Source organism: Sipha flava, unplaced genomic scaffold, assembly GCF_003268045.1.
Source record: "Sipha flava isolate LNK unplaced genomic scaffold, YSA_version1 47153_pilon_pilon, whole genome shotgun sequence".
Classification (NCBI taxonomy): Eukaryota; Metazoa; Arthropoda; class Insecta; order Hemiptera; family Aphididae; genus Sipha; species Sipha flava.
The window spans coordinates 671-11,974 of NW_020273254.1; the positions used below are offsets into that span (position 1 = coordinate 671).

The window sequence follows — 11,304 nt, forward strand, 5'->3', positions numbered from 1 at the left end:
ATTAATTAATTCCTATGTCATTGATAAATTGACGATTTATCTATATAGTACGTTAGTTGGTGCTATATTAAGTACAGTCGACTCTCGATAATTCGAAATTGACGGGACTGCTAAAAAACTTCGAATTACCGAGAGTTCGAATTGTTGAGTAGTTCGAAATAACGAGAGGGCAAAAAAAAAATTCGAATTATAGAGAGTTAAGAAAAATTTTTTTTTTTTTATTATTGTACATACATACATACATATTAATTATTTTAGTAAAGTAGGTGATACGGCATACATATTAGAGTTATTTATTGTTAATATTAACATTTTTAATTATTTATTATTATTATAAAAGATTATTATTTTTTAAAGAAATCTGTTATGGTTTTCTGCTTCATTGAATTTAGTTTAATTTTTTCAATAGTATTTTCTATAGTAAATAAAGCATCAAAAACCTCAACAGTGACTTCTGACTGGAGCGAGAAATTTCGTAATTTTTCCAAGGATAAACTGGCTTCTTTTAAAGTCACAAGAGGTAGAGGACTTGTGTCATCTTCATTGTCTTCATCAATGCTTAATGTATTTTCCAAAATTTCGGCATCAGAGAAGACTCCCCATACAGCAACATCTTCATCTATATTGACATAATCAGTGAAAGATACATTTTCTTGAGTTGGCAGGGAATTCCATTGTATCGATTCAATATTTAACTGGTCGTTTTCTGTTTCTTGAATTTTTTTGGTAAATCCCGATTTTTTAAAACACTTGAGTATCGTAGAAGGAACCACTTTTTTCCATGCCTTATCAATAAATATCATAGCAGTCAATACATTAATGTTTGGCGTTTGTTCACTTTCAATGCATTCCAAAACATTCTTTACAACTTCTTGACGGTAAAAAGTTTTACAATTCTTAATTATACCTTGGTCGAGTGGTTGCAACTTCGATGTGGTGTTAGGAGGAAAAAATTGAAGTTCTATATTAGTTAAAGGTGGGGGGTTATTATGAACTGTACAGTTGTCTAAAAACAGTAGAATTTTTCATTCCTGTTTTTTCATGTCTTCATTGAGTGAAAACAACCATTCATTAAATAATTCTGTCGTCATCCATGCCTTTTTATTTGAACGATAAGTTATAGGAAATGAACGTATGCCATTAAAACACCTAGGTTTGGCAGCTTTTCCTATGAGGAGTGGAGTTAACTTTTCGGAGCCGTCCATGTTTACTGCTAATAAAATCGTTAACCTGTCTTTACTATGTTTCCCGCCGTGGCATTTTTCTTCTTTAAAAGTGAAAGTTTTATCTGGTAAACATTTAAAAAATAGAGCGGTTTCATCTGTGTTGAACACGTTTCGTGGCTCGTAATTTTTTAACAAAGTTGAAAGTTTACAATGCCACTCTGAACACACGTTATTGTCAACACTAGAACTTTCTCCACAAATTTTTTTGAAAACAATACCGTTTCTTTTTTTAAAATTCGTTAACCATCCATCACTAGCTGAGAAAAACGGGATGCCCAACTCTTTGGCGAATGATTTTGCTTTTTCTTTGAGTAAGAGGCCACTTACAGGCACATTTTTCCCTCTGCATTGCCTAACCCATTGTACTAAACACTCTTCTAGTCTTGGTTCTTACCTTTACTGTTTCGTTTCCGACCACCGCTTGATGACGCAGTGATGATTTTATTTTTGTCCTTCAAAATCGTAGACAGTGTACTTAAAGGAATGTCAAATGTCTTAGCCACTTCGGTTTTTTTGTCACCTCTTTCAACCGCTTCAATCAATTGTTTTTTTTCCAAAATCGTCAAAGATTTGTATTTTTCAGAATTAGACGCACTCATCACATGAACTTGACTTTACAACCGACCAAACGAAACTAAAATAAAACTACATTCGACTGACGGCTATCGACGACTCGACGAGTTAAATTACAATTAGAGACGATTGAGAAATAAAACGATAAGGTTCTTACAATAATATTCTATAGTTATCGACAGTAATAATCTAAATTTCTACACGATTGTATAGTATTTATTAATAAAAAGATTATAAGAATACAGATAAAATACATTTGGTGAATATACTTCGAATTTCCGAGCATTAAACGAATGATACTTCGAATTGTCAAGTGTTAGTGACCAGTTTTCCCAAAATTTAATTTCGAATTACCAAGTGTACTTAAATGCATTGTTTTTGTTCGAATTACCGCGTGGTTTTCAAGGAACCGAGTATTTACTTCGAATTACCGAATGTTTCGAATTATCGAAGGTTTGAATTACCGAGAGTCGACTGTACTTATACTATTGTATATATCATATTCATTATATATATAAATATATATAATATTGTATTGATTATTTTTATATGAATTATTTTTAATTAAGTTAAATAGTATATTAAACTATACCTTGAATAGTTTCTAGGAAATAATCGAAGTCTAGACTAATATACACCATATTTTTTGTGATGTATTCTTCGGTTTTTACAAATGTTGTGTATTGTGCGGTTATAGCTACATCATCTACGTATAGGAAGTGTTTGGTGTTAAGGCTTATTGGCTGATCGTTGGTATAGATATTGAACATAGTCGGGGCTAGCACACTTTCTTGGGGTAGACCGTTGCGTTGCTTTCGCCATCTACTGCGCTTCCCCATGCACCCAGAAAAAAATGTTTTATTATTAATGAAAAACGACTGTAAATTTAATGGAAAATGGGTATGATTTAGAGCCTATGGAACTCAATCATTAATTTATGAATACAGAATCTTTTAAATTAATTAAATCGACTATACGTCAATTATATTATGTTTATTATCATTTTTAAACGTTTTATTTTGATAGAATGATACGGCTTCCTTAAAATTATGACAAACAAATACTATAATATAGTATATTCATCTTAAACTTTATAATATTGTGGTATTAATTATACGGTATAAATTTGTATTTATTCTTAAAAACAATTAACCAATATAGTTAATACTATGACACACAGTATTATTTTAATGGAATAATTTTCTTATAATTAATGGAATCATATGATTAATAATAAAATTAAGCTTATAAAGAATACTCAATAGTATGATGGACTAGCATCATTTTAATGGAATATTTTTCTTTGCTATCATTGCCATAATTTAATTATTTTAAAATGTTTAAGAAATTATTAAATTGTATTCAATTATTTAAATTATGTACAATAGGTAACAAGAATAACGGAGAGGAAAAATGAAAATGAAATAAAAAATCTATACACACATAATTATTGTTATAGAAAAAAAACTAAGTATATTTATTTTCAAAACAGTCATATTGATATTTACAAGCATTTAAAATAAGAAATTACAATTTAAAAAAAATGTAGTTTAAACAATTTTAAGTAATAGTATGATACAAGTGTAAAAATTACAAATACAATAGCAAATTTTTGACAAAAAATGTAATACAATATAATAATACTAACATACCTACCTACAAAAATTACAATTTTAATAATAATTAAACTCCAATGTTATTTTTTTTGTTTTAATCTTATTACAAACTCATTAGGGAACATGGGAATTTCATACAAATGAATAGGGGCGTCATTAAAATAATTTATTGGTTTGAAAACATAATCAGTCATAAATTTACTTATTTTATAGCTTGCCAAATGATTTTCATAACTGATAACATTCATTTTTTGATAAAAAAAATATATAGTACTTTTATTTAAACATACAATTTTACGTAATATATAAACAATCAGTTCATCACTTGAATCATAATTGGTTAATATAAAATCAATCTTATATACAGTATTAAGATATGAAATTTTATCAAAGCATAATGAATTATGCAATAAAACTGCATCACCTAAGTATAAATTACTAAATATATCAAAATATGTACATGTATTAGCTATAGTTCCTTCACTTATTGGAGTATATGAATTATAAAAATTAATATCAAAACTATGCATTAATTCAGAAAATTTTGTAGCAAGAGATAGTGGAACATTTAATCTTGAATCAATATTTTTAGTGTACGATTTTAATTGTCTATGTTTAGATTCAAAAGTGTATGTCCATAGATATTTTAAAGGTCCTGATTTCTTAATTATTGTACAATAGTGAGTCAAAAAATGGTGTTTGGGTTTAAGTATATCATTGAACAGTTCTACATACTTTTTATTATGATTTATAATAACATTTTCTATGATAATTTTAAAATAGTTTCACTATCATAACTAGGCAATAAAAAGAGATTTATCATTTCTACAAAATGTATTAAAAATACCCAAGTTGGATCATTTTGATTAACCAAATCGCCTATAAGTAAAGGAAAGAAATGAATAAAACATCGCATTTCTCTCGCTGACATTTTCATATTAAAATTTTTTAAATTTATTAGTTTCAATGGTGGTGACAAATTACCAATTTCAGTTTCTCCATAGTTGAAGCATTGTTTACGGTTATTCAAAGTTGACAAATCAAAATAACCTTGTTTTAAAAGAGTTAAAATAATATGACACATATTATATACTCCCACACCTTCAAAAATGTCATGCATCAAATCAACAGCGTAATTCTCAATAACATGGTAAGAATTAATAGTATTAAATATTGAATTTTCGAATATTCCTGTTTGTTTTGAATCATATTTTAATAGATCATCCTCATAATTTTGTTTAGTACGTAAAGAATCAACATTTTCATCAGCCAGGAAATTAGTGACATTTTTACTGTTGTGACAAAATCGACAAAAATGATTTGAAGAAAAAGATCTCGAAAATCCTAAAACGGTGTTAAGCCCCAAATTATCCCCTATAATCAAACCTAATGAAAAATATACATTTTTTTTTTTACCATTTATATTTAATTCTAGTCCACTATTGTTTAATTCGTTAATATTTTTAATTAATTCATAAAATGTTCTTTCGTTGCCAATAAATTTTACATCTTTAGAATTAAAAATAGCAGCAATAAAAATATTGTTTAAATTTGAACGCAAATAATGAGGGGCTGTAGGAAATGAATAATATACCCCTAAAACTAAAGGTGAATGAAAACCCAAAGCATTGTTGATCTCAAAGTCGTCGAAATAAAGAAAATATGGTATGACAAGCTTATTACCATATAATAATTTTTTTTGTTGCCATAAATTAGAATTGATAAAATTAGAATTCTTAAAATTTGTGGTTATGTGATCGTGATTGTTTAAAAACGCATCTAATACACCAGGCAATTCAAAATATTTCCTAAATTAGAATTTTAGTGGTAGTATTACGCATTTTATTTTTTTCTCATCAATAGTATTTGTACAGTTCAAAATAATATTTTCAACAGTGTTGTTTAAGGTTATTGCTTTAGGTTGTTCATAGAAATCATTTGTTTCTAAATGTTTTAAAAATTTATACTCTGTATCAATATTTTGAAAAGGTTTCTTACAAAATTCAGAAATTGTGTTAAGTGATTCTTTTATTTGAGGTAAAGTGCAATTTTTAAACTAATATTTTTAATTTCAGCAGCTATAATATTAGTTATGAAATGAACTATATCTTTTTGTAATTCAGTAGCTTCTTTTCTAGAAAAGTTCACTTTACTGTAATATCTTAATGAGAATTTGAGCGCAGAATCTTTTAACAAGTTTAAATTTACAGATTGTTTATTAATACTTTTATCATCTTCAGAAACCTTAATTTTATCAAATGAATTGTAATTCATAGGTACATCACTATCACTTATATTTATAAATGATTCAGAATAAACTGGAAGAATATTTTGACTTTCATTCTTCATGTTTTGAAAAAGACCGAAATGCAGAAAATTGTTGTTTACAATTAGGGAAACAGCATTGATAAATACTGTTAGATTTAAGCGAATGTACAGCTTTTAAGTGAACAAATAATTGTTCTAGTTCGGATACTGCACACTGGCAAACAAAACAAAAATAATTCATAATTTAATAATAATTTATTTTAATATTATTACTTACATTAATTTATTATTATACGTTTAAAATTTTAAAATTTATGTTTTTTTAATTAATCTCTCATATCTGAAATTAGAGACGTTAAAGAAGCATTTTTTATATCAGTGTTTAAGTCAATTTTATAGATATATTTTTGTATAAATGTCCACACTAACTCACACTTTAACGGGTACTTTAAATTAAACACATATATAATTTTAAAACAAGTATCTATAGCTTTAACAATATTAGTAAATTTGTAATAGGTGTTAAAATAATATACATAAAATTCTTTAATACTTATATACTCAGTTCCTACAATACAAACTATTGGTTGCAAGGTTTGCTTTAAACTGTAGCAGTTATCAATTTCTTTTTGAATTTGATTATATAAGTCATTAACAGTGTGTGTATGTAACAAGAATGATTTTTGAGCATCCACAATTGATGTTTTGGCAAAACGTCTTCTTCCTGTTACCTTGTCGATTTGATAAGACTCTGAAGTTGGAACAAGAATAGCATTTAGAAGAACTAATATTAGAACTGTAATATGCATATATTATTGAGAAATAATAGTACGCATATTCCTGAGTCGTATAAGGAAAAACGTACTATTGCAAAACCTTTAATGGGCGCCACGCGCGAATTTCAAACAACCACAACAACATCATCATTCGAATGGCCAAGGGCAACCAAGTGATGAAACAACACTTGGATATGAAGACCAAGACCAAGGACAGCCACGTGTCGAAAACAACACAATTAAAACAGAATCAGCAGAGTATATAAAGGCTCCGTTTCAACACCAACGGCAGACGTGTCCAGCTATCAGACTAAGCCCTTCTGAGTTGCGTCTCGATATTGTTAGTGCACGAATTTATAATTTATATTTTTGTATCTATGTCTGTGTTTATTAAAGTATTTACAAGTGTTTGAAATAATTGTTAATCAAATTTATCCCGATCCAACAACATCATTACGATAGGTACCTGTTTTTATTGGGTACCACGTAACAGAACATTTTTAGAACCTGAATCATATTATTTAACAATTTTAATTTTATTTAAGTAGGTATAAGAAATTAATTAATAATTAATTAAACCAAATAATTCATAATTATTTCAAACCTTTTAATATATGTTTATTTACCTAAGTCAACATCATTTTCAGATAACAACTGTAGTAATTGTTTACTGTAACTATCTTTAATATTATTTTTCATTAAAGGTTCTATTTTAACCAAAAAGTTAGTCCATTCATCAAAAAGAATATTACATTTTTCAGGATACAAATATTCAAAATCAATATTAATCTGAAATTTGTTATGCTAATTTATTGTTATGGCACTAGGTAGATAATAGGAATAAAATAATTTAAGTGATTAGTATATTACCAGTTGATGCCCAAATGACTGTTTATATAAAGGCCACTGTTCTAAAATATCCGTAATGGTAATTTCAGTTGAACTTAGGAATGTTTTACGATATTCTACGGTTTCTTGCCATTTTTCAGAAACTTCATTAAAGGGTTCGACATTGAAATGCAGCCAATTTTTTATTGTTATCAAAGTTGGCTCTGAAAAAAAGGTTCAAATCAATAATATTTTATTCTAATTAATATTATTTTAAGTTTAATAATATGTCAATTGATATTTTTGCATGAAATACCTAAAAATTGTTATTTTTATTTTATATACAAGATTAGGAGTATTGATTTTTTTTTTTTTTTTTTATTGATCTTATAAAAAATCAACCCTTAAACTATGGTCATTAGTTACAATTTAAATAGAGTTATAATATTTACAGTTATTTTCAAGAATTCTTATATAAATAGTATAACATTGGATGTAAATGATATAGTTACATTATATAAAATCTAGTTAAATAGGTATTATTAAATTTATTGAATTGTAGAAACCTGTAGATTTCAAAAATTTTAAATTGATATATTTGCATAGCAACCTAAAAACATATGTATCAATAATTTATGCAGGTACTTACCAATTTCCTTTGGTGGTGCAAGAGACAATAAAGCAGTTTTATCATTATGTGTTGATGTTAACCGTGATGTCGATGTGGTAGAATGATCCCAAAGATTATGTTTACGTAGTTTGGAGACGGTATTGTGGTATTTTTGGTATAAAATACCTTTTGGTTTTTGTTTTGAAATACTAATAAAATACGTTTCCTAAATACAAAATCATAAAATAAGTAATTAGTTGATTTGTGCATTGACAAATAGATATTTTTACTTGAACATAATATAATATCTCATGAAAAAGTAACAATAATACATTATGTGATCATACATAATATAATCAATGATAATCTATTGGTATTAAGAAAAGTGTTCACACCTTTACTTCACTCTTAAAAAAATTAACAATATTTTCTGCTATATGTTCAATATATTTTGGTGAGGCATGAAGTTTATACTGAATTAAATATTCAGTTACAATATTTGCTATATTTTTCCTACATTCGCTGGACAATTTTTTGTTCTTCCTATAGTAATCTAAAATAATGAGTCCTTTTCCTGATTTTTTTTAAAATGTCTTCAATATTAAACTAAAGTATAATAGACAGAAAAACATATTTATCGATTAAGTATTGAAAACAAAAAAAATTAGGAAAAACTAATTTAACAAAATCTGTTTATAAATAACTAAAATATGTAAATAGGCAATGGTCAATAGATAGGTATTACATGTTCATTATCCTGGAGATTGATCTTATTGGAATTAGTAAGTGAATCAGAATATTCCTCAGAACTTGTAAGGCTATTGTCCGAGCTATCGTTTGATGAGCGAGATACAGATGTATTTGTTTCCTGCAGTGGTATATAATATAATATATGCGTGTTTAAATTCAATATTAATTTATAATTGTAATATTTTACATATGTACTACATTAGTAAATTAACGAGTAAATTAATTACTCACAATAATATTATACTTGGCCTGCCAATTAATTAAATTGTTTTCAAAAATTATTCTCTGACCGTATTTACTTTTTGGACACAATTCATCCAAATGCTTACTATTTGTGTATTTTAAGCTCTCAACAGTCATACCAAAATCTTAAAAATTATTAAATACTGTTAAATAACTTTTCTATATTTTCCTAAAAATGTATAGTTTATATTCAACTTACCTATAAATTCTTGATAGAAACAATCGCCTTTTAATTGAATTAATAAATTTATATAAATTTATAAGATCGTCATTCAACATCAAATCGTTCATTTCTGAATCTGTCGTCGCATCATTTTTAACAAATCCAACAAATTCAGCACTGTTTAATAAATTAGTGAAATTTTCCATAACACTGCAGTACGTATAGTAGTAGTAGTTTATAATTAATTACTAGTTATTATAATAATATAAATTTTAACCATAAAATAAAATATGAAGCACAGGGAAGATATGAAACACCGCGCGTCGAATGTCGGATTCACAAGAAAAAATATCGGCAATATCAAAAAAAACCAGTCGCGCTACGACGGCAGGCCTCTTATCTGACGGTTTATAAAATCCATACTATAAATAACACACAAATCCATTAAAATTATTATGTTTTGATTGTTGTTTTTAGGATATTTAACTTGAAATAATAATATTTTTAGTTAATAAATTAAACAGTCACTTATATTTAATTCAAATATATATCGTGATTATATTAAATAAACCAACTATTTATCTATATTCTAATTCCCGTTGTATTAATGTCCCCAAGTCGCCAACACATTAAAATGAAACTATTATTTCATAATATTAAGGTATTAATTATTTCATTATATCAAAGAAGTTAGACATTAATTTAAATCCATTTACAAACATTTTATCCTAAATTTAAGTACTTTCATTTACTTACTTTAAATAATATTTATTTATTAATTTGATGCAATTCAATTAATTCAATTTTTTTATTTTTTCATAGATTTGAAATAATTCTTAAGTAATTAAGTATAAACTAGTGGTTTTAATGAAATTCTTAATTAATTGAAGAAAACTCGAATATCAAGAAATTAATGGAATAAAAATGTAGATTTTAAGAAAAGTTTTTTTCCGAGGTGAGGCTCACATAAAAGCGTCTGTTGCTTAGAATCACTTCTACCATGCATGCGAGTTTGTAGTCTTTGGTAACGTTGTAGATTTTGTACTTTAGTCGCTTGTGTAAGCGGAGCTCAGTTCCACGAAAACGGCTCCCGTTATTTTGTTATCTGTAAACCCGTCCTCGATGTGCTGTGTGAGATGTAGGACCTGTCCTGTGAAGCATTTACCTTGTCTAAAACCAGCCTGTTCCTTTATCAGTTTTTTATCTATTTCTTCAATTGTTTTGTTCAGTATGGAAGTATAGGTATGTCCACACTAGTGCGCTTTCGTCTTCAACTTTCTATTCAACTCGCGTTTCAACATTCAATTCATTTTGCGCTTGTTGCATGCCTCTGTTGAACGAATCATACGCATGCCCTTCCTCTGTCCACACTACGTCGTCATCACGCAGTCAATTCCCAGCGTTTTAATAGAAAACATGTCGGATTCATCGTTGCTTCTCAGGGTTAGTGTGGCGTATCTAATTATTGCGAGTGCGAAGAAGAGGCGTGATAAAAAAAAAGCGTTCCATATGGATGAAAAATTATTTAAAAACACGAAATTTTGGTATCATTGATGATTTGCAATTAGATGAAGACATTGTGTTTAGAAACTTTACGCGAATGTCCAGAACGAATTTCTACTATCTGTTAAAAAAAAATCGAGCCGGAAATAGAAAAACAAAACACTCGTTTTAGAGAGGCAGTACCAGCTAAAATTAAGTTTTTAATAACCATCAGATTTTTAGCTACCGGAGATTCGTTTTCATAGTTATTTATACAATATACTAGTACTTACCTATATTCTTCGATGAAATTTAATGTCTGAGACTGGTCTTCAGCCATATTTTATTTATTTATTTTATTATAAATTTAATGTATAAATTAATTGAAAATTCGCAGCACGCACGTTGAATTGAACGAATTCCCACTAAGCCCGGGAGAGCTATAAATGTTATAAAAGTTATAAATGATAAAAATAAAAAATAAATAATTTATGGTTGATAAAGAATTGAAGTTGATGAAGAAAAAAAAGAAAAAGAAGAATTAAAATAAGAATTTTATAAGACTTCTGAGTTATGATGTTTTTTGTTATATTTCCTGTTGAAATTAAAATCATAAGATGATTTGGGTCCCCAGTTCGAGAAAATGCCACGTATAATTGCCCATGCGAAAAGCACTCTGTACGAAGATATACGCCAACGTACTTGAATGTTTGACCTTTTACTGTGACAATGAAAACCGTTGTGTTTAATCGTAGTGTAATAACCCAAA

The 11,304-nt window shown here is 27.5% G+C and overlaps 2 protein-coding genes and 1 pseudogene across 2 annotated transcripts; all 3 read right to left on the bottom strand.

The window, feature by feature from the left end:
- Positions 1-344: 344 nt before the first annotated feature.
- Positions 345-803, bottom strand: LOC112689812 (tigger transposable element-derived protein 6-like). The gene has a single exon (XM_025563674.1). The coding sequence runs from the start codon at positions 801-803 to the stop codon at positions 345-347; it is 459 nt and encodes a 152-aa protein (XP_025419459.1).
- Positions 804-1,025: 222 nt separating this feature from the next.
- On the bottom strand, positions 1,026-1,825 carry LOC112689813 (tigger transposable element-derived protein 4-like). Its single transcript, XM_025563675.1, has 2 exons — positions 1,621-1,825; positions 1,026-1,567 (listed from the first exon to the last, which is right to left on the bottom strand). Exons 1-2 carry the CDS (start codon positions 1,823-1,825, stop codon positions 1,026-1,028), a joined length of 747 nt encoding a protein of 248 aa, XP_025419460.1.
- A 4,184-nt stretch (positions 1,826-6,009) lies between these two features.
- Positions 6,010-9,259, bottom strand: LOC112689814 (annotated as a pseudogene).
- Positions 9,260-11,304: the final 2,045 nt, after the last annotated feature.